At 38.7% G+C, this 23,874-nt stretch overlaps 1 protein-coding gene across 7 annotated transcripts in view; it reads right to left on the bottom strand.

The window, feature by feature from the left end:
* Nucleotides 1-23,874, bottom strand: part of CKAP5 (cytoskeleton associated protein 5) — a 52,854-nt gene that overhangs the window by 13,115 nt on the left and 15,865 nt on the right. For 4 of the 7 annotated variants that reach the window (XM_074584459.1, XM_074584462.1, XM_074584463.1 and 1 more), the window contains exons 6-30: nt 23,261-23,393; nt 22,866-22,969; nt 22,377-22,490; nt 22,036-22,140; nt 19,355-19,444; nt 19,082-19,246; nt 17,560-17,688; nt 16,449-16,631; nt 15,399-15,512; nt 14,251-14,361; nt 12,900-12,992; nt 12,156-12,341; nt 11,609-11,703; nt 10,161-10,218; nt 9,953-10,078; nt 9,477-9,613; nt 9,150-9,324; nt 8,488-8,601; nt 5,163-5,291; nt 4,322-4,516; nt 3,531-3,666; nt 2,664-2,752; nt 1,438-1,563; nt 609-758; nt 9-212 (exon numbers count right to left, since the gene is read on the bottom strand). In XM_074584459.1, the coding sequence (XP_074440560.1) occupies nt 9-212; nt 609-758; nt 1,438-1,563; nt 2,664-2,752; nt 3,531-3,666; nt 4,322-4,516; nt 5,163-5,291; nt 8,488-8,601; nt 9,150-9,324; nt 9,477-9,613; nt 9,953-10,078; nt 10,161-10,218; nt 11,609-11,703; nt 12,156-12,341; nt 12,900-12,992; nt 14,251-14,361; nt 15,399-15,512; nt 16,449-16,631; nt 17,560-17,688; nt 19,082-19,246; nt 19,355-19,444; nt 22,036-22,140; nt 22,377-22,490; nt 22,866-22,969; nt 23,261-23,393 (3,261 nt within the window). Of the gene's footprint in view, nt 1-8; nt 213-608; nt 759-1,437; nt 1,564-1,846; nt 1,967-2,663; nt 2,753-3,530; nt 3,667-4,321; nt 4,517-5,162; nt 5,292-8,487; nt 8,602-9,149; nt 9,325-9,476; nt 9,614-9,952; nt 10,079-10,160; nt 10,219-11,608; nt 11,704-12,155; nt 12,342-12,899; nt 12,993-14,250; nt 14,362-15,398; nt 15,513-16,448; nt 16,632-17,559; nt 17,689-19,081; nt 19,247-19,354; nt 19,445-22,035; nt 22,141-22,376; nt 22,491-22,865; nt 22,970-23,260; nt 23,394-23,874 lie in introns of all 7 variants that reach the window. The other 3 variants (XM_074584457.1, XM_074584458.1, XM_074584456.1) reach the window with 1 other exon arrangement.

Here is a 23,874-nt window from a genome sequence, read left to right as displayed (position 1 = left end):
AACTGTACCTTTAGGATAAGGTATGGGATGAAAGAGGATGCTTCATTTTCAGTAAGGTGATACTCTTCTTGACTCAGCAAATTGAAAAGCAATTTAAGGTATTCAAGTGCTTTCATCAGGACACTTGTGTTGGTATCAAAGAACCTCAGGGTAAGCCATTTTAAGATCAGATCCAGGCAGCTGATAACTCCATCTTTTTCACTCTCCAAGTGCTTGAAGTGAGAGAAAAAAAAAAACGGGGGTTGTGCAAACTGAAACACATTGTTCAAGAAAAGAACAGAGAATAAGGAAAAATCTATGCCTGATAAGATGGTCTACATTTATTGGTTGATTCCTAGAATCATAAGTTAAGTACTGACTTTTAACTTATACAGCTTTCTGAAATTCTAAGAGAAGTGAGGAAATTTTCCCTTCTCCCAAGAAATATTAATACCAACTTCATCATACCCCTGAAAATTATTTCTATATAGATGTTAAGGTTTCAACATCACAGAACAATGACCCCTAGCTCCTCAGAGAATTCCTATTTCATTTTAATTCAAGTAGAATCTTTCATAGCAGAGAATAATCCTATACAATGTCATCTACTACCACAGATCCAAACTTACCTCAATCATAACAGCCAGTGCTTTGTTGTGGTGTTGAAAGTCTGCATGAAACATCTCATCCTGTAGCCATTTGGCCACACAGCTGGACATCTGAGTTTTTAGCTGCTCAATGTATTCATCACGAGGAGTAGTGAAATTCCACTTCAACACCTGTAAAAGGCAGCATTTGTAACTCAAAGCAAGCAATACCTTTTCTTCCTGAAAGAACCCGCAAATTCCATCCCTTTTAATTCTGCTTTAGAATTAGTTTTCAAAGTCTTACTATCAACAAGTAATGGGAAAAATTCAGTGGTGTTTGTTCACCTTGGCTTACATGAAGTTTTCTCTACATGGAGCAATTTTATTTAGGCCTTAATTAAAGTGGTTGTTTTTAAGCTACAGATAGGCCTATTTGCTAGCAAGTTACAGATAACGTGCATGTCTTAATAACAGATTTCCCTACAAAAGACAAGCTTCCTAAGCAGGGCTGTTCAAAATAAGTATATTAAAGCATTTACAATGTATCCTAGAACTCCGAAATTAGTGGACTGTTTTCAGATAAAAACTTGATGATTCTTCACAACTGAAGACCATCTCTTGGAAGTTGAAAAAAGGGCCTTTGGCTTTTGTTGAGAGTGTATAAATGCAAACGTAAAATTTGCAAATCAGAAGAGAAACACCACAGTAAAACAGATATTGGTGAAAGTCAACTGAAGAACTAGATAATCAATCCAAGGGATGGACAGAGACTAGCACTTTCATGCCACAGCATGTGCAATTCTAAAAAACAAAAGAATAAGTTAAAGTTACACTCCTTCAAAACTTGTGAATACATTCAGATTTTTCTCACCTTCAAACCTTTCTCATCTTTCATCCTCTGTTCTTTCCCATTTGGGACTATGATAAAAATAGGACCCGATTTATCATCGTCTTCCTTCAGATTAGGCTTGCTTAGCACTTTCTTCCCCTGCACACCCTGAAAAAAGCGAGGTATTAACAGGCAACACAAGACATACATATGCCTCAGTCCCAGCAATTGCAAGCATTACATATCAGCCAACCTCATGCTGCCTATGTGTACAAGAGCCAGAGAGAAGCTGGAAGAATAACGTTGATTAGAATTTTAAAAGTATGTGCTCTGCTGCTGTGGAAGCAATTATCCATGACAGCGTGCGTAGTAGTACCCTGTGAAGTACGACACATCACTCTCAACCAGTGTGCTAGTCACCCACACACATCCCTAAAACCCGGCATGGTACCTGTTTGATAGATTTGGTTTTTGTCAGACTGGTATTGCCTTTATTGCCTTTGCTGAGGCTTGTATTAACTTTGGACAGGCTGGTATTGCCCTTGGACATACTGCTATTAACATCTGACTGCTGTAAATAAGCCACAGAAAAGGCTTTGTTGTTAGACAGTTATTAATTCTTAAGAGTTACCATTCTAAACCTTTTAATGCATTCACAGCAACGGCATTAACTCCAGCATCAGACTTTTGACAGAATACATCGACTTAAGAAAATGTACAACAGCCTTCAAGGTCTGTTCTGTTCATTCCTGCGATGAATCTGGACCTACATCAAAGGTTCTCATTACAGCACTACTTTAGACAATGGAGGCAACAGGACTGTAGAACATGTTGTGGTGGTTTTTTTTTTTTCTTTTTTAGTTATACCCATAGAACAAACTTTAAAGTTAATAACAAAAAAAATACTGTAACACAAAACAACAGAAAAATCTAACCACAAATTCGAAGTATAACATCGGAACTGCAATCATAAGATGAATTCTCAACAGCACGAAACCAAGGAGGCCAAGCAGATTTAGAATATGGACTAAGCTGCTCACAATACTGCATTTTTGGCAACACAGACTTTAAGAATTAAATATGTAATGACAGAAGTAGTGTTATGTAAGTGATACAGAACACTCATCATTTCAGAACTCAGACAAGCATAAAGATTCTCAGTAAAAGCAGTCCTTAGCAAGAGCTATACTCTTCTACGTATAATACATTAACCAACTACAGTTATTAACTTAATGGAACTGATTTTATACAAAATTAAATCAACATACCTTAGCTTTAGAGGGAGGTCCTCCTGCTTTGGCTTTTTTAGGATCAGGCTTGGATTCCATGGTATTGGACCCCGTATCTTCAGCAAGTGCTGGAGAAACAATAGACCATTTCAAACTACCAACAAGCCCAGTTTTCCATTCTTAGGACACAAGAAAAACTGTTCATGGATACAGTACACTTATCACACAGGTCCAAGGACTTTAGACGCATGAAAGAAGTTCCTTAAATTCCATGTCAGCATATAAAGTTTTCATAATTAAGATCATAACATGTTAGCAAACTTGTCATTATCAAAACAATTTAAAAATGCACATGCACATCTACTGTGCAGGCTGATGTCTAGAGCTGTAGTTGCAACCCAGTTTGAGCAAGCAAGCTAGCCCCAGCAGAGAGATAAGGCAAGACTGCTTCTTCAAATCACTTTGACTGTCCCCTAATCCTATTACCCACTCTTTTGCATCAGCACAGGCATTCTGGTAGCCCCATAGTGAACTATACTGAGTCCAGATAAAAATTAATTTGTAAACATTTTAAGAAGTGTTATGTTAAAATCAGATTAGTATTACAAAAAGAAAACCAACCAAACCCTCTAGTCTGTGGGTTTTAGCTTCAATACCAAGTAGACATTTTCAAAGAGCAGCTGACAGATGGTTGTGTGGAAAAGAAAAAGCCTCCTACAGTGGAAGTTGATTCAACTGCAAGTAAGACCAGAGCCGTAGACGGAACTCACTAGATTACACCACTATTTGTAACCCTAACTATACTGAATTCTTCTCCTCCCGCTAAGTATGTTTCTTCCTCTGGCATGTTAAAAAGCTTCAAAACCCACCCATTTCTCAGTTATTTTACAGAACTTGAGAGGTTACCTGATGCAGGTTGGAATTTGGCTGGAGCTGCTCCCCCTACCACTCTGGAAGACATTTTAGCAGGAGGAGCTGGTTTGGCTGGCATGTTGGCTTTGGCTTTCTCAAGCATGGCCAGTACCTGGTCTTTGGAAGTTGGCTAGAGAATGGAGCGGGGGGTAAAAAGAAGTAACAAGTTTGGAAAGATTAGCGATACTGATTACTAATACATGCCACAGACAAGGAAAATAACAGTAGTTAGAAATAAGCTATTCTCTGTTTAGCACGTTCAAGGACATTTATCTTAAAACATCAACATCTTCAGATATTTCTGTTTAGACATAAAACACCCTTCCATAAAGTTTCTTCTGCAAGACCTATAGGAAACATGTGAACCAGCAATCTGTTCTAGGTGAGCAGTCCTATTATGTTAATGGAGTGCCCTATCAGTGACTCAGCACTCAAGGGTCCATAAGATACCCTAAATTGCTAGAAGCCATCTCAGAGCATTTGTTCAAAGGCATACCGTTGGACAACAATTGGTATGGAAGCTATCTGCAGGTAGATTTTTTTCAGAAGAAAAGCAGAGTGAATAAGTGTCAGGCTCCTGAAGTGGTAAACCTGTGGTAGCTGTAGTCTTTCTGAAGTAGAGAAAGCTTTAACTCACAGACTTGTGATACTATTTTCAGCACCCCTGAAAATATTAAATCCAGACAAGCTTACATGACTCAAGATGGCATATCATGAGATTCTGAGTGACGTGTTAATATCCACTCATTCAAGGTCACGTTATCTAATCTTAGTGATAGAAATACCTTCAGCTTGCCAGTGGCTTTTGCCATCTTCTCAAAGCCAAGATGCATCATGAAAAAAGGCAGGGCATCCTGCGCCTTTTTACGCACATCCCCATTTCGATCTTCAAGGCAGGAGTACAGGTGAGGCACGCACAAGAGTACGTCAGAAGGAACAGAACGGAGGGTAGGCAACTTCTCAGCCAACCAACCAAGAAGCTGAAAGGAAGTTTTAAAATAAAAGTTTTTGAAGAAGCGTTCACAGTGCTTTGTCAGGCCACAAGAGCCTAAATAGTAGTCCTTCAAATACCTCTATGTAAGTAGGAAAAAAAAACCCACCCCAACCTTTGTTCAGACTAATATTCTCAACCAACATCACATCTGTCAGTAATCAAAAATTTTTTTTGAAGTTAAATACAGTATGTTAATACACAGCTATCTTAAAACTTGGAGTCTGGTCTCTTAAGACTGCATGGGCTGTTTCTTCCTTTTGAAAGTAACATCAGAATTTCAGCTGCATTTTATCAACCTCAAACATATTAATGCCTCCACTTCAGTTCTGGTCTTCACTACCATGTGGTTAATTTGAGGGAAAACACACTAGCTCTTAAAATGCTGATCAAAAGAGACAAAAGTTTCATTTCAGAGGTACTGAAATCCGAATGACAACCGTCATGCAGGAGGAAAGCTCATCATTAGCTTTTTGACATTTAACAGTTTTATGTCAGTACGAAGACACAGCTACTTGGTTACTCATGTAATAGTAGCATTGTGTCATTTCAGTCTGCATAGATAAACACAGTCCATAGCAAGTAAGGTTATTTTGATTAGACACGCTCACAGAGTTTACTTAACAGAAGCCTACCCCTTGTCTTAGGAAAGGATTTTCTTTTTTGAGCTCCGCAGACAGGTCTTCCCCTTCCAACCACTCTTTCATGCCAGTTTGTTCAGCCCAGGCATTCACAGTTGCTAGTGCAGCAGCACGAACGTTATTCTGTAGTAAGAAAAAAGCTTTAAGAAGAATAATCCTAAAAGGGGTCCGAAGATTACAACAATTCATACTTCACATGAAAGGAAAAAGCTTCTACATCACAGGCTTTGAAATCTCCATTTTCATTCACTGCCTGAGAAGTTTAAGATTCAGAAGAACTTAGTTTTAGTGATTTATCCACTGCAGAAATCACCGAATCAGACACTATACTTATTGACCATAATTAAAAAAAAAAGTTTAATGAAAAGGGACAAAGGGTATCTTTAAAAGCACTTCGTACCTGCAACCATTCATTGATGAGAATTTTGGGAGTCTCCTAACCCTACAACAAGCTAAAGAATAAGGCTAGTGATTTTTGTAATGCTTAAAATAGACGTAGCACATTCACAAATTAAGGCAAGTGGGTTATGAAGCCTGTTATTAGGGCACTCTTATTTAGGACACACATGAGCAAGAGTCAAGTCAGGAACAGGGGAGCCCTCTAACTCCTACCAATTTCCATCTTTACTGCTTTTTTCCAAGCAAAATGTAGAACAGCATCCTTTTTTGAAGCAGCTATGTGAAGTTATGACAAGTCAGATGGAATACTTAACAGCCTGGTTCTTCAAAACGTTATCAGTATAGACATGACTCCATACATACAACTCTCTCCTATAGGCTGAATTTCTGAGGCAAGCTGATAATGTAACAGATTCATTTAGCTTTAGTAAGAATCAGTTTCAAATGCACAGGTAACATCCAGGCATGTATCTAAACAAGAAGTGAGCATCCTTGCAAACAACTTGTCCCATCTTTAATCTCATTGAGGAAAAGAAACAAATCATGCACTGCAGGTAGAGACGCTCATCGGCCTGATGAGGCCTTGGCTCCCATCACCCAAACTTAATTTATCTATACTCATGCTACAAGTTGTTGATTTTCCTTAACTATTCAGTAGGTCCACTATCAACATTTCAAAGTAGGGCCCTACTCATCTTCAAAAACTCTGGCAACTGGATAAATTGGGTAAATCTTGTAGTACATGAAAAAAAGTTCAAACATTGTTGCAGTAGTAACAAGTATACAATCCTCTATCAGCATTATAGTGCTTATAAGTAACACTGATATTATGCGTTTTAGCAACAGTACAAGTTAATCACAGTTGGTCTTATCCTTAATCCATGTTCTTAGAACTCAAGGGAACTTGCTGTTTCCTCCAGGTAATTGGTGAATAAAAGAATCACGTGAAAAATCTCAGTTCTTTAAGATGCTTAATGAGAAAACAGTTCGAACTAAGAGTTTTTATCTAGCCTTAGGACCAGTCCTATTCCTTCCATTGCTTGAGACAGGTAGATCCAGTTTCTGCTTTTGTTCCTACTTACATTCAGAGTAGAGACATCTGAAGTATGCCACCTCTGATAACTGCCAGTGACTTTTGACACAGAACATTGGCATCTTCCCAAGCCTCCTTCAAATAGCTCTTTCCCATGGTCCTAGCTTTGATTTTGACACAGCATCTTGACAAGCTAGGCACTGACATACAAGCTTCAGTGTCAGTTGCGAGTGTCCTGTTTCTACCTACAGATCAAAGGTCTCCTACACAGTGACAACAACGTACTCTGGCATCCACAGTGATATGCTAAACGAACAAAAGTTCTACGAACAACTTCAGCAAGCAAACCTGATTAGTGTTGAGTGTAGTGTATTTTCAGAAGGAGAAGTATGCATACAATCGTGTCTGACAAATTTGGTGGCATTGTATGACAGGACTACAGCATTGGTGGATAAGGGAAGAGCAACTGACATCATCTACCTGGACTTGTGCAAAGCTTTTGACACTGATCTGCACAACATCCTTGTCTCTAAATTGGAGAGACATGGATTTGACAGATGGACCACTCTGGATAAGGAATTGGCTGGATAGCCACACTGAAAGAGTTGTGGTCAATGGCTCGATGTCTAAGTGTAAACCAGTGACAAGTGGCGATCTTCAGGGACTGGGTGCTACCAGGACTGGTGCTAGTTAACATCTTTGTTGGCAACACAGACAGTGGGACTGAGTGCACCCTCAGCAAGTTTGCTGATGACATCAAGTTGTGCAGTCCAGAGGGGGTCTGGACAAGCTTGAGGGGTGGGCTCATGCAAACCTCATGAAGGTCAACAAGGCCAAGAGCAAGGTCCTGCACGTGGGTCAAGACAATCCCAAGCATAAATACAGGCTGCAAAGAGAATGGATTGAGAACAGCCCTGAGGAAAAGGACTTGGGGGTGCTGGTGGATGAGAAGCTCAACATGAGCTGACAATGCGCGCTCACAGCCCAGAAAGCCAACCACATCTTGAGCTACATCAGAAGAAGCGTGGCCAGCAGGTCGAGGGAAGTGATTCTACCCCTCTACTCCGCTCTGGTGAGACCCCACCTGGAGTACTGTGTCCAGCTCTGGGGCCCCCAACATAAGAAGGGCACGGACCTGTTGGAGTGGGTTCAGAGGAGGGCCACAAAAACAGTCAATGGGCTAGAGCACCCTTCCTGTGAAGACAGGCTGAGAGAGCTGGGGTTGTTCAGCCTGGAGAGGAGAAGGCTCCAGGGAGGCCTTATAGCAGCCTTCCAGTACCTGAAGGGGGCCTACCGGAAAGACAGAGAGGGACTCTTTATCAGGGAGAACACCGATAGGACAAGGGGCAATGGTTTTAAACTGAAAGAGGGGAGATTTAGATTAGATATCAGGAAGAAATTCTTTACTGTGAGGGTGGTGAGGCACTCGAACAGGTTGCCCAGAGAAGTTGTGGATGCCCCTTCCCTGGAAGTGTTCAAGGCCAGGCTGGATAAGGCTTTGAGCAACCTGATCTAGTGGGTGGTGTCCTTGCCCACGGCAGGGTGTTGAAACAAGTGATCTTGAAGCTCTGTTCCAACCCAAACCATTCTATGATTCTATGATACAGTAACCGCATTTCATTTAAAATTCATTGAATTATGATACTTACTGGGTTTATTTACAAGCAGGAGAATACATCTCAAGCAGAATATAAATTCAGGCACACACTCATATTTGGATAATAAGTTGTCATTTAGGCAAGAACCTTCCAAACTAATTTGTAAGCTTCCAAAAGTAGTTTTAACTACCATCCACCTCTCAAAAGCAAGTCCAAATGGCAACAGTTATTCTCAGGCATAGCTCAGATAGCAAGTGGCAAAAAGGAAAGATCTTGATGAGCGTCCTACCTTACTATCGCCTAGGACTGTAATGACAGGAATGCCCAAATTTTTCACATGCTGTTTGATATTGGGGCCCATTGCTGTTGCTAGCTGCTGAAGAATGCTCAGTGTTTGTTGCACCTGCACATAAACAAAAAGGCTTTGAATAAAATACTGTCACAACCATGTGCACGGAACTCCAAGTCATATGGGGAAAAGCTGTACACTGCTCTACACCTAGGCTTTACTGCTCAGTGACATCTATTCCAGACTTCAAATTCACCACACAGATAGATAAAAGTTATTTCTATATTCTAAGCAAATTAAAATTCAACTAAAAATATTTTCAAATAAGTGACCCATGACTTTTGTCACAAGCAGAACAATTATTCAAACTTAATTTTTAGGTTTTTTTTTATTTGTTTGTTTTAGATTTGCTTACATTACATTCAGAGCAGAAGTAATTTTCCCTTTTTTGAAGGCTTTTTTTAAATACAAAGCACAGACATAGGCAAATATTTATAAAAACAGACAAACATATGATCTAGAAATACACAGTTCACTGTTTTCCAACTGTTGGTTTCATGACATTGTAACAGACTAAGCAATAAGCAAGGTTCAGAAATCATAAATAGCTTGACTTAAGTTCTAAGCTGGAAACAGCTGAAACAGAATTTTGAATAACCTACCAAGATTTTATTGGAGTCATTGAGACGACCCTTCAGAGCAGCTGGAAGTTCTCCTATGTTTGGCTGTATGAACTTAGCATCATTAATTATACTTGTCACTTCATCTAGACCTTCCTTTCTGATCTTCCAGTTTTTGTCCCCAATCTTAGAAACTAGTTCCTCTGTGATCTTATCACTGTAAGAGAAAAAAGGTAAAAAGCCCGTTTTCTTAGTCTCTTAGTATTCGAGTGCTATAACACCACAGATTTCTGCTTACAAAGTGTTTATAAACACAAAGTTTTGTACTGCAGTGGAAGTATGTCTTCAGGTTGTAGAATCCAAACCTACCTAATATCTGTTCTTGGCAAGAGATCCACAACATCATTCCCAACATCCTCTTGTTCTTCTTCCTCACCATCATCCCCACCTCCCACACTGTTCCTGGAAATGCCACGAGTCGGGGCTGGTGCCGTCTGCCCTTGCATCTGCACGCAACACAAAAATCAGAAATAGCTATTTTACAGTTTTTCATTTGACATTAAAAATAACACTTGCATGATATGAAAGCGCTGTTTCAGGGCGACAGATTTCTAAAAGATTATGCTATTCAAACAAAACCAGAAACTGTTGAAGTTCGTCACAAAAAAAGTGACTATTGACATAGCTAGACATAATGACTTTGCAGGTCTTTCGTGAGCTGTCTTAAAATATCTGGTTCACTTAAAAAAATACAGGATAGACCACAATATTACTACAGATTCCAGCTACTGAAGTTTCCAAGTAGTTTTAATGATACTTGGCAGTAGGAGAGCTATACTTCATACCTTTTCAAATTCTGCATCTATCTGGGAGAGAAGGGCTGGCTTCTCATCCTCAAAAAACATTCGCAAAGGAGGTCCCACATAAAGATACATGACTCCCAGCAAGGTAATGGCAGAAGTCCTTACAGCCTGTCAGAAAGAGGATAATAGCACTCAGTCTTCAAATTAAGGACTGATAATAATTCAGGATTAAAATTCTAGATTTACTCACTGGGTTAGTTGCAGCAAGAGCTGTCTTCACATTACTGATGAAAGCTTTGACGTTCAGTCTGTGGGAAAAAGGTATCCCCATAAATAAAACGCAACACAGGAAGCACCAACAAGAAACAAAATCATCACAATATGCTAAAGAAAAATATATTCATACAGCTAACTTACAAGCACAAGATATTTGCACTTATAAAACAGCATCACAGGTACAGTACAAACAGTAGCTATTTAAATAACTACTGAAATAGATCAGTTTGAGGATTAGCCTACTATGAAAATCAATACAATAAACAGAAGATAATTTATATTCAAAGACTGCTATTATTACAGTTGGAAAGTTTCTTAAACTACATTACTGATATGATTACTAGGACTGAAATCCTAAGGCACATGTCTAGAACCATTTTAAGCACGTAATACATGGCTACATAATAAAGGTGAGGGGTGGTGGGTTTTTTTCTTAAGTCTGTCTCAGGATCTTCCAGAAAAAGGCACAAATTTCAAAAAGAAATTTACAAGAGAAGGAAAGCACTGTTTAGAAGATTACTGAGTCTTCTATTCCACCACTGAATTCAATAGCAGAGAAAACAGGCAATCACAGAAGCTTCCTTTGTGCAGCCTCAAACACTGCTGTTCTAGTAGCACAGATCACCCTGCTGGAAATACATACTTTTGGGGGAATCTACCGAAGAAGAGAGTTTATTTTCCAGACTTAATCAATGTTACTTCCGCTTAGTAGCTACGTAACAACTTGGATAGGCATAGTAACTGCCCAAGCAGTTAAATAAATTAATATTTGAAGCCTTCACTGCTTAGAAATTTTGTTCTCAGGAGTAAACTGTACTACGTATGCTTGACCACATTCAGTTAAGAGACTGGTGATTAAAGATTAAGGAATACTATCCCTGTTTCTGACAGAGAATCCATTTTTTACCCTTGCAGCACCAGATGCAACAATGGCCATTTTTTAGGCTAAAACTTCATCCTGTTAGCAGCCTCAATATCTCACCCAAAGAGGGCAATAAGCATGCTGGTATGTACTCTTCTGTAGGCTGTCAGGTTTGGTTTTTTTAAACTGTAAAATACAGTGATCCACCTGTATGCAGGTACAAAGTAGAACGGGAACACAGATATGCAATACCAGAGCTCCTTGCCCAACCCACTCCTATAGTATACAAAGTTTAAGAAAAATGTCTTCACGGAAGGCCCCGTGATGAATAAAGCATCTAGTAGTGTAATAGTATCCTATTAGTAATGTCAGATACTTTCATTTACACATGTAGAGCTAGAAGAGCACCTGACAGAGCTAGCACCAGAGTTTAAGGAACAAGAGTTCAGATGCAATTGCAGCCACCCTCTTCTGACCAATTTGGCAGACAACAGCACTTCTTAGTCCTAGAATAGTAACATTTTCATTCAAGTTTCTCTTAGCAATTTACTTAAACATACCCAGAAAAGCCGAACTCCTTAATTGCATTTGAAAGCCAGTTCAAAGTTTCTGACTGATTTTTAGGATTCTTTTGAGAGAAAGCCATAGCCACAACCTGGAACACAAGAGAGTTAAGTCTAAATTTTCACTGGCAAACCAGGTAACAAAGCAATGTAATAAAGGAGTGAAGACACCTGCAAAAAACACAGAGCATTGCAAGTACACAGCTGGGGTAACACAACAGGAAAAATTTGTTGTGTCACTGCAGCACAATACAGTTGCAACTGAATGGAACCAGAAGTTCCTGAAGTACTTAAGGCAGCCAGAGGTACCTTTATTATGGACATGTACCTGCTTTGTCAGTATTTCAGCAAAATACTGATTTACTACTCATTATTTCCTCCTTTGGAGGAACTTGCATTTAACTTCTGCCTTATCTTGAGAGCAAACATATCACTTTGAGGAAACAGAAAAATCAGAGATTTAGGATTCTTTCCCTCAGACCAAATACCCAACATAGCATTTCTGATTTTATTTACTGGAGGTATACCTTTGCTGCTCACTCACCTGCTCAGCAGTCCATGGCAACTGACATGCCTCTGCTATTGCTGTCATGGCTTCTTTTGCATTACTCCCACATTTCACATCACCAACCTTGTCTACAAGACCATCCAGCACAACCTGGGCTGAAGTTTTAGAGAAGTTTCCTTTCTGTGCAATCAATGCAACTATATGCAGTTTCATCTGCATCACCTGGAATGTCCACAACAGCAAGGAAGTTACTCATGTCTTCATGTATTTTGGAACAAATTTTTTATTCTATGTATACATAAAATACCTATTTGTGTGTATACACGCACACAAATGTATATATGCACATTTGAATATACAAAAGTGTTTGTGTTCACACAAACATGTTTGTGTACACAAATACATATTTTATATACACATACTTGTATTCATATGGTTTTGTGTATCTACATACAAATACATACCTTTCTATCTACACATACATACACAATGAATAAAACTGGGCAGCCATTATCTACTTTTAGAGCTCGTATCTACACATATTCACACACACGTACACAAAAAATACATACAGATATCTTCAAATATTGTCTCTAAGTCTCAACCATCAGCAGGAAATAAAATCTAATTTTAAAGTTTATATTCTTATTGACTACAGATACAACTGTGGTCATGCTGCTAGGACTGTCATCAATGACATATATGCACATACAGCCTTTTAGTTGGAAACAAAACCTACATTAAATAATAAAAAAGGACTGTTAAAGGATAATGCATTACCTGAAAATTTGTTTCCTTCCAACCAGGTTTCTTGGCCAGCATTCTTACTAGAGCTTGACAGGGCATTTCGCTTCTCTCCATAAGCTCAACAGCCTAAAGGATAAACATTAATTTAACCAGTGGGTCACAAGTGACACAAAACCCAAAACACAAACAAAAGTTACCTCAACTGTCCTGTAACTATTTTCTTAATGCTGAACTAAGTTGCAGAAATTCTCAGCATAAGAATTTACCTGAAAAGCCGCTACAAGAGCCTGTAAGACTCACTTTTAAAAGAAACCCATTTTACAGGGACTGAGCCAACATTTAAACTACAGCATTCACATTGATACACTTTGTATATTCTTTAATTAAAGTGTCCTTACAACCACTACTGGCCATTCCAGCCCTCGAAATTTAACACTTCACTAAAAAAAAAAAAACCCAACAAACAAACAAGCTGCTTTTTTTTTTAATGATGAAGTATACTATACATCTTTCACATTGGAATGCTGACCATACAGCAGAGATTAAGCCTGAATGTAATCTATGTTACTGTTTTCACTTGTTGTTAGGCTTATTCAGTCCACTGAAACTGTTAACATCTCTGTATTTGAGTAAAGCTGGCTTCTGCAGCAGCATTTCAGTGCAGCCAGTCACCATTTCATTACTTAAGTTAGTCACCTTTTCCACTAAAATATTAAAACTCAGTCGCAACTGTAATGGTGCAGGGGTATGAACTATTTGTACATCTACAGTTGATGCCTTTCTGCATGTGAACTCTCAAAGGTCTTACGACAGATACCATGGGAAGAAAGCCAGGTTTCACATTTGAGTGGCACATGATTTTTTTTTTTTGTTTGTAACTACATGAAACACTCACCACCAGCTGTGAAGACTGCTGGTATTGTATAAAGCTTCAAACACCCACTGTTTGCCAACTGAAATTTTAGTATTGTAATCAGTTGCTGCCTAACATATAATCATCAGGGATTCACCTGCAACTGGTTTTGCCCAGTCATTGCAAAAGTTTTTGCTTAAATCTAGTTATCTCTGAGATTAAGCATTAGAATTAGTGTTTTAAGAAGACCTCTATGCATCCTTAATCCACATACCGATATTTTTGACAGAAGCATAACTATCGACATTAAACTAAAAGATTTACTCCACTGTTGTTATGGAATAAGAGCCAATTTAAACCATGTAAGCCGTTTGACTTTTGCAAGTATTGTTTAATCCATCTGAAGTGCTTAACATATCACTACTACCGGCATGTCTTCTAAAAGAGCCATCCAAGCCTAAAAAGTTGAAGAAATTATTGCCTTCTTTCTCTTTCCCTACCTGCCTCTCTTATCAACTGCTACAAACTTACCTTCTGAAACTCCTCCATGCAGGCAAGCCTCTCTTTCCAGTTACCACTGTCCAACTGCTGGATGCAAGAAGCTGGAAGGACGGCAGCAGCTTTCTCTTCACATACTTCTATCTGCAGACAGATCAGAACCAGGTTAACACCCCACTGTACCCCTTCAGAGCTGGGCTGCAGCCTAAAGGACAGGTAATATACTAGAATTACCCTTGCACTGTGGTGCATTTACAAAACATGAACAATTTTCTGTTGTAGGCTGAAAGATTTTCTACGGATTATAGCTTAGGGGCCTTATGAATTTAGGAAGCTGCTAAACGGTACTGCAACGGAAGAGTGATACCTGAAGACTACGATAAAATTGTGCAGGCAGTCAAAAATAACCCCGAGTAGCCACCATCTACTTATAGAATCAAACAGACGTAATCTAAAATTTGCAAGATAATTTTGTATGAAGTCTGAATAAACCTTCACAGCAACGAATCAGTGGCTGACAAGGGTGGATGAAAGACGACATATCTTGTGCATCCACTTTAGGAAAAATGAAGAATTAAAGTTATTTAGCATATGAAAAAAGGAAACTGTTTGACTACAGATAGCTTAGTTTACCTGGTTCCCTACCAAGAGGATGGGTAGATACTCAGTTAACATGCAGAATTCAATCGTTTTCTTGAAGTGTAGTTTAATATGAACAGCACGGAATAAACTTGCACTATTTTGTTTTATTATTACTGTAGTCTACTTCAGATTTCAATGTAAACTCCAAAATACTGTATTCTCAGGCTTTTAATACCAGACACCTTCAGCAAATCACGTATCTAAAGTTATGTATAAAGTAGTCATATTGTTATTTTTTTCACCTGTTCCTTGTTCAGGGACAACATAATATACCCTATTATATTAGCATGATTTATTGTTTATTGTCTTATATGGTCAGGTACCAACAGCAGCCCTGAAGAACAAGTGTATTTACCAGAATAAACTGAACAACCATCTTAACAGTTATGAATTCCATTTCTTTAAATGTATTGCTTTCCCTTGTCCTAACAAAAAATAACCCCAACTTCAATGAAAAATTCTGTAGTAGCTGAACAACTGATTAACCAAAGCTACTTATACAAAGGACTTCGTATTTCAGAAAATAGCAGAATACTCACAGAGAGCTCCGATTCAAATATTTCTTTGGTCTCAGGACCCTTCTTGCCTTTAGCCCCAGCACCTCCCATACCTGCGGCCGCAGCTGGTTTGCCTTTCTTGGGTGGGCCCCCAGGCTAGAAAGGAAATGGACAAGTTATCCAAGATCAAACAGGTCTCTAGTTCATCAGATAGCAAAAGAACTGCTGTTTTTTCCACACTTACACATTTTAATGTCAACAAATACATATCTCTCTAGTACTGTAACAGCTGTAGGGAAAGAAACAGTTTTCTGCTAGAGCTTATTTAATTTATGCGTTGCTTTCAGCCTACCAGGTTTTATAAAACACATACAGTAACACGGACACACAAGACAATGAAAGAGGGGAATAACGTATGTATTTATGAAGGTTCAGGAAAAACAAATTAATCTATATGTTCTCCTATGGATACTGACTAGATACTAAACTTGTGACTGGTGTCTCTCTTCCAGGCTACCAGAGTATAAATAGATTTTAAAAAGTATGATCTATTCACTTCCAGGTTTCCCACCTGGAGAAATAAGAAGGGTATTACAAAGACCATCTATAGTGCTACTTAGGTCAATTTTTAAAATCCAAATAATCATTTTAAAGTAATACAGGCTAATGGTTCAAATTATTTATGGTAACAAACGAAAAAAGCACTGAAGAAAATACTAAACACTTAATTAGTAACCTTGCTAGTTATAAGAAGAGTTGTTGACCAGCCAAATATTACCATATCACCACGGAGCATGTTAACGTTAGAACACATGAGGCTCTTCTGAATGCTTCCAGTGGTCTATCCCTATTTCAATATCAAAATCCAGTATTAAGATGTAAGTGATGAGACAGTTTGTATCATTAAAAACTGAGATTTCAACAAGGACGTTCTCGGAAAGTCCCAGATTCTTTTTGTTGTTGGGCTCACCTACTCCTACAAAAGGACAGTGATTCCTCAGTGGAAGGAGACATTCAACAGGCCAGTAAGTAACTATTTGATGCTATCACAGACAACTGTGATTGTCAGACAATCTCTTGGCAGTCTCTTACCTTTGCAGTGGGTGCTTTTTTCAGTGATCCTGGTTTGGTTGCTGCATCTTTTGTTTCTTTATCTCCACTAGTCCCTGAAAGAGCAGGGGTCTTCCCAGTAACAGGCTTGCCTTCTTTTTTCTCAGCAGCTCCTCCTGTCTTTTTACCATAAACCAGTTCTACCTTCTCAGCACACTCTTTAATCTGACAAGCAGTTAAAGAAAAAAAAAAAAAAAAAGAAAAACGAGGGAAAAAAAGAAAAGTGCTGTTAAAGCTGTTTAGCTACCACAATTGGACGTCCCTTCAACAGCAGCAGCTCAAACTTGACTACTCTAGAAAAAACTTGAAGAGTTTAAGTTGTTTACTTCACAAAATCTTGTTATCCTTTGTTCTTTACAGTAGTAATGTTAGCCAGTCAATAGCATCAGCCATCGCTGTATTGCTAGAATAATTTTCCTAGCTCAAAACTAAGTGCATTTATACACATAGAAAGCATTGACATGCCCCTGATACTTATAGATGCTCTAAAGACCAATTCTTAGCACCTAAAATTATAAAATCATTCAGACCACAAACCTGTCATCTTATGCAACAGCATGAAAACTTTGTTTTTGGAAAGTAAGTCTTTAATACCAAATCCTGTCTAGTAATATAGAATTAGACTATGTGGTTGTGACCTAAAAGCCTAAACTTTGTTTCAAACAGAGAAAATGTTCAAAACCAAACAAAACCCCACCAACAACCAACCAAAAAGACCCCAGACCAAACCTCACAACCCACCTCATAGATAATAAAGCTTTGAAGCCACACAGACACTTTGCATAAGAATGAAAAGATGCAATGTTAACATACTAATGCATTTTAGGTAGTGGAAGTCAAAGAAAAGATGCTTGATAATATAGCAAGAAATAAAGAGATTTCCAGATTTCCTGTAACATCAGTAATTTTTAAGTAAAAAATAAATTTTCAAAAAATCTGTGGTGGAAGTCATTAGCTAAAGCATCCTCTTTTGTCTTCTCTAGCCTAAAATGTATCTTAAATGGATAAATAGAGACTGGGGGGGGGTTTTGTTTGTTGGGTTTTTTTGTTTTGTTTTTTTTTTTTTTTTAAACACTTATGATAACAAACTCACCCGGTCAAGCTTTAGTTTGTCTACATCTGCTAGAAAAGGATTCACAGCTTTCTCTCCAGCCACTTTCAAGGCAGTGCCTAATGCTTCAAATCCAGCATCTCTTACTTCAGGAGCAGAATCATTAATATGCTGCAGAGAAAGACAACTCATATCATATGACTTGCAGCTCACATCTAAACAGATACTTAACTCCATCTTCTGTATAAATCCCCTCCCCTTTTTAAAAAATTACATTTACTGCAGAATAATTTTTAACACTCCACTACAAAAAAAAAGGTTGGTTTTCACTTCTGTTTTCCTATGTATTGATCAAGCCTACTGTTGTTCAGATATAGCCAGTTTCTCATCTTTGGATCTCTCCCACTACAAGAAGAGGGTAAACATTCATAGAATTGCCTAGGTTGGAAGGGACCTTTCAGGTCATCTAGTCCAACCACCAACCCAACACTGACAAAAACCATCACTAAACTGTATCTCTAGGCACTACGTCTACCCATCTTTTAAGTAGTGACAGGGATGGAGACTCAACCACTTCCCTGGGCAGCCTGTTCCAATGCTTAATAACCCTCTCAAATTTTTTCCTAATATCCAGTCTAAACCTCCCCTGGCACAACTTGAAGCCATTTCCTCTTGTCCTATCACCTGTTACTTGGCAGAAGAGACCGACCCCCGCCTCTCTACAACCTCCTTTCAGGTAGTTGTAGAGAGCAATAAGGTGTCCCCTCAGCCTCCTTTTCTGCAGGCTAAACAAACCCACCTCCCTCAGCCACTCCTCATAAGACTCCAGATGCCTCATCAGCCTTGTTGCCCTTCTCTGGACACACTCCAGCACATCAACGTCCTTCTTGTAGTGAGGGGCCCAAAACTAGACACAGTACTCAAGGTGGGGCCTCACCAGTGCCAAGTACAGGGGGACAAGCACTTCCCTAGTCCTACTCACCATACTGTGGTGTGCTTTAAAATAGTCATGCTTTAATAGATACTGCAACACCATGAAAGTTCACAAGGAGTCTGAAGCTCTGAACCCTGTTCAAATCTCCGTTTTTGAAACCAGCGATATTTCACATAACAAGGAAAGGGCTATTTTGCCATGAGAAGAAAGTATACATCATTATCATTTATACTGATAAATACTCTAGCGTAACTGCAGTCTATAAATCAATGATGGTTCTTTTATTCATGGTAAGTGAACAGCTTTCCAACAAAAGTTTGCTAGAGTTTGCAAGAAGTGACACAGTGCCCAGAAGTTTGAGTTAAAAATAAATCACTGTCTTAATCTATTATAAATTTGGTGAGTCTTCAGTTTCAGATACACTAAGAAAAAGGAGACTAAACTGTTCCCGTGACTGACAGTCATCTCCAAGTTTGACGTGAGTCAAAAGTAACTCTAATGGCTACACAGCACACAAGAACTTTCTAGTCCTTGCACTGGCAGAAGGGTCTTTCTCCCAAATGAATCTGACGCTTCACAACAACAGTGATCGAGTCAATGACAGGAAAGTACCAATGCCTCTTTCTTTACCTTGAGAAGTGCAGCACAGAAAGGTTTTAACAGGCTTTTTGGCAGAGTAGAAGGTGTGCAGTGACGGAAGCTTCTTGCAATGAAAAGGGATGTTTGTTGCTTAATTGTTGGGTTTTTGTTGTCCATCACTGCCAACACATCTTCACTTATGTTCTGCAATGTGGTCTACAGTGTTGGATAAAGAAGTCATTAGTTTCAGTAAAGCAAGAGAAAGGCAAATCAAAATTAGAGACCAATTAGAAAGACAATGGGAAAATTGTCACTCTTACTTACTGTAAGAAAGATTGCATCAATGGCCTCCTGCAGTGCCTGCACTACCTGAGGCTTTTTCTCTTTAAATTTCTCCAAGATTGTTGGAACAACCTATGGAAAAGCAAAAAAGAAACAAAGAAGTCAATCCACTCTTCACTAATGTAACTGGAAAGCCTGACAGTCTGCTCCTTGGTATTTTGCAGAGAAGCAAATAATGCAAACATCACTGACGCCCCCTCCAGGGGTACACAACAGCAGTATGAACTGTTTATTCTAGCTGATCTCCAATATTAAATTCATTCCAGTCAACCTATTGCAAAAATATAGATTTTTTTTAACAATTTCACAGGAAAGCTAAATAAGAGGCAGATATACAAGTTCACATAATTACCTATGAGTACTCTGGCTCTACTGGTTTGTAACACAGAGCAACAGAATGGAAATAAACAATTTCACAGAACAGAGTACTGTAAGAATCCAAGAAGGTACATAACCTGTCCCCTCTTTCCCAGCTTCCTAACAGTACTCAGCATGACCCATCAAGAAGCCCTCATTTGACCCACAGCTGACAAGACCATGGTTCCAAAGCAACCTGAATCCTTCCTGGAGAATATTTTTCAGGTCTATCACCTTGAAAAAGCACACCTGACACTAAACCATGCCATACTGGCATTTTTTTCACAGCAATTTATACCCAGCCTAGCTGCTCTGTCAGTTACTGATGAAAAATAAAATAAATAATTTTTTTTTAAAAACAAAGAAAAAATAAAACCAGCAGATATTCTTATGTGCAAGTAATATGAGCAGCTCCATTTAAACATCGTCTCTGTAACAGTAAGAACTTCTGTCAGTGAGACTGAAACATGCAGAGCTTTTAATTGTGGAAAGCAGGCTATTTTCAGTATTTTCATAAATGTAATGTGGTTCATAGTTTAGGAGTCTAGTGCTTTACAGAAGTTATAAGCTCTTACATAATACAAAATGGATTTTCCACAGATAATGCTTTCTACTCAGAAGGTGACTATGATATCTCAACCCCTTGCAACATGCAGTGACCTAGGCTCAGCTGGTATCCTTTGCTGGGCTGCAACTTGTAAATTCCCTGTTCTTGTAAAATTCCCTGTTCACAAAGACTTTAGCACTAAAAAAACCCCTTCGATTAATACAGAATAGCACCATGAAGACCCTCACATGTGCTACTGCAGGTGCTAGACACCCCTAAGCCCAACAGAGAACAAAGTCACAGGAAGAAGATATTTAAAAACATTAAGTCTCTGTTTTAGAAAATGCTGACAGCTAGAATGAGTATTTTTAAGGAGCCGTTTCCTTCGTGAGAAAGGGAGGGAGGAAGAAAAATCAGTCCAGGGCCCCAAAGGCAGCCAACAAGAGGTGAAGTTGGGCCACACGCACTCAATTACAGTGAGTAGTATGGTTCTACGCTTGACTTCATCACTCTTGTTTTAACAGAGCCTGCAGACTGTAACATTACAGTCCTATATTTAACTAATAGAGCTTATAATAATCCCACAATTCTAGCAATAGTCTGTTTTATAACACTTTAAAAGCCCACTCTCAGGAGAAATCTACATCTTCCTTACTAGTAAATAAATTCATCAAGCAAAATCAAGTGAACTGGTAAAACGAGCACTGAGATTATGCAATTCATAGCTACCATTACAGTACTGAGAAAAGTCATCTTCTCAGCGCCATTTGCTTGGCAACCGTGGAGCTATACCCTTATTTCAGAAGCTCAGCTTTTTCAATACTAACTCTGTAGCTATGAGGGTTAACCTTTAAAACACAAATCGAGTGTAAACAGATGTAAGAATGCTTCTTACAACTACGGACAGCTTTCAGAATGAAAGAGACTTTCTATAAACTGTTGTTCAGAGTTTGAGAGATTTGAATGTTTCTGAAGCAGCGAGATTCAGTCACTTTCCAATTCATCACAAAACGTAACACTACCAGTAGGCAGACGCATCAGCTACCTCTTATCACAAGAAAAAAAAATGATTGAGCAGGTTAAAGAACACAACAACAGAGACTTGAGAAACAAGGGAGATAACTGCAACTAAGTAACAGCTCCTTTTCTTCCCAGGGATTGGTGAAGCTTCCTCATATACCCCAACATTAGCTGTTGGGAAGAGAAGGGTAGCAAAGGAGAACAGCACTGAACTACATCACCAGAACGTTTTGGTACCAAAAATCTCAGTAGTTTGGGTATTTACAGCAGTCAAAAAAAAACCCCCACAAGACCCAAACAAAAAGCCCACCACCAACCACCCCCTCACATTCAAAAAGACCCACCCAACCTAAAACATACATCATGGAGCTGCTAAGTAGAATTCAGGTTCAGAAGCTACTTTTTCCACTGTGGCCTACAAATGCATTTCTGTGGGTGCATCTCGAGGATGAGGTAATATAAATAACATTCATTTCATGGCAGAGTAATTCAGAGTTGTCTTAGTACAGAAAATTTGCAATAGTAAGCTTCACGTTGCTGAACGTGAACAAACAAGAGATCTTGGCAGATATTTCACTGCTTGCTCCATTAAGGGGTAGGTACGCATTCATAATTGTACAAAGAATACCTTTGATAAATACCAAGGTTTGACAGAGGCGGGGGAGGGGGGGGAAGTAGTAAAGTATTTCCTGGTGTCCAGCATCAATGAAAAAAGAAAAAAGTACATACTCTTACTTACATGCCCTGCATACTGTCCAAATTTCTTTCGGAGGCCAGCAGCTAGTCCAGCAAGGCATTTGGCAGCCAAAGCAACTAACATAACATTTGTGTCCTTTCCAACAACCTGAAGAGAAAAAGCAAAACAAAACAAAGAAGTTAAAGACTCTGAAAAATCCAAGTTTCAGAGACTTCGAAGAATTTCTTAGAATAGTCAGTGTGCCATTGATTGGGTTATTTCCACCATTGTTCCGGCTAATAATTTTCTACTCGGGAGTATTCTTTCAACTGTAATTTTAAAAGTATAATACAAATAAGTTACAAAAAATATTAAACCATATGTGGACTCTGGGTTTTATTTACCTTTTTGAGAACTTTCACCAAGTCTGCATAGTCTCCTGATTCTAATTTGGGATTTTTCACCAGCAGTTCAACAGCTTCTAGGGCTTCTTTCCTTTCTTGCCACTTTTTTGCTTCCTGCAGAGCAAATTTACATTCATTGATAAATGCAAACACTTTTAGAGAAGCATACTTGCCACAAACCATAGATTTTAAAATTTAATTTTTATCCTGAGAAAGCCAAAGTCGCCCTACAGTTCAACACCAATAACTGCAATGAAATATGAAATACAGTCCTTTACCAGCACATATCTCAGCTCCTTAAAATTACAGCTTTCTTGCTGGTAAATCAAAATTTTGAGACTTATTTATGATAGTCTATATTTTACTTACACTAGTCTGCTATTACCCATATAGCATTAAAGCATACATTGCTGAACGCCAGTAAGTCTTAAGACGCATTTAGCTCCACATGTCATAGAATTAACTGGTAGTATTTAAGTTTATGCTTACTATTTTCTCATAGAAGTCTTTGGGAAGCTTGGAAAGAATTTCTACAGCTTCAAGCAACTCATATGCATCTACTTGTGGTACCGCCTCTTCCTCATCATCATCTCCTGCAATCGCAAGAAAGAAAAATATAAGCAGAGTGACAAATGAAATTTTGACTACAGCGCACCTAAGGCCCATTGCTTAAGAAGTACTATCAGCAGTTGTGATTTTGGTATTCCAAAGGACAGATACTCTTTCATATAAAGTTTTTGCCCCAGCCACGTTTTCTTGTGTACTGCATCGCATGTGTTTTGCGCCAGTTTGAATAAAAGCACTTTTACAGTTTCATGCATTCTTTCACAAAAAATATACCTGTGATACACTTCCCAATGTAACTCAGAGATTAAATAATTTACCTCCATCTGCATCTCCTCCAACTGCCTGCTGCTGCTCAAATTTTGCTTTCAGCTCCTGTTGGGAACGCAGGAACCTGGTCTGCTTCGGAGCAGCTGATGACACTTTGACCCACTCTTCTTCCAGTTCTTTTAGCTGTCAAAAGGGAAAAGAATCGTTGTATCAGAGACATTTTGAACATACCCCAAGACAAGCAATGCTTCATGGAAACCAATGGAGTTTTCCCATTTCAAAGCCAAGATAGCACTACCTTTCAAGTTCTTTCTTCTGCCACCAAAGTAATGGCTTCCCCTTCACATGCACTGTTCAGAAACTTTTGACCAAGTATATCCACAGAACCACATATCATGAACAAAAACAGCAGTGCAAAGCATTTACATAAGAACAATCAGAATGGTGTGTCTCCTCTGTAGAAGCTTTAAAATAAAAATGGCTGAGCATGAAGGAAAATCTTTTTGTTACGGCCATGCTATTATTACACACTAAAATTAAGATGAAACAAACATGTTCAGCTACATTTGATGAGACAGTTTGTTGGGGTTTTTTTGGTTTTTTTTTTTTTAGTTTGTTTGGTTTTTTTTAATTATTTTTTAAAACATGCCTTTTCACAGCAAGC

The sequence above is a fragment of the Larus michahellis genome, chromosome 4 (genome assembly GCF_964199755.1).
Source record: "Larus michahellis chromosome 4, bLarMic1.1, whole genome shotgun sequence".
Taxonomy (NCBI): domain Eukaryota; kingdom Metazoa; phylum Chordata; class Aves; order Charadriiformes; family Laridae; genus Larus; species Larus michahellis.
Note: the sequence above shows the minus strand (reverse complement) of the source record. Positions and strands in the feature narration are given on the sequence as shown.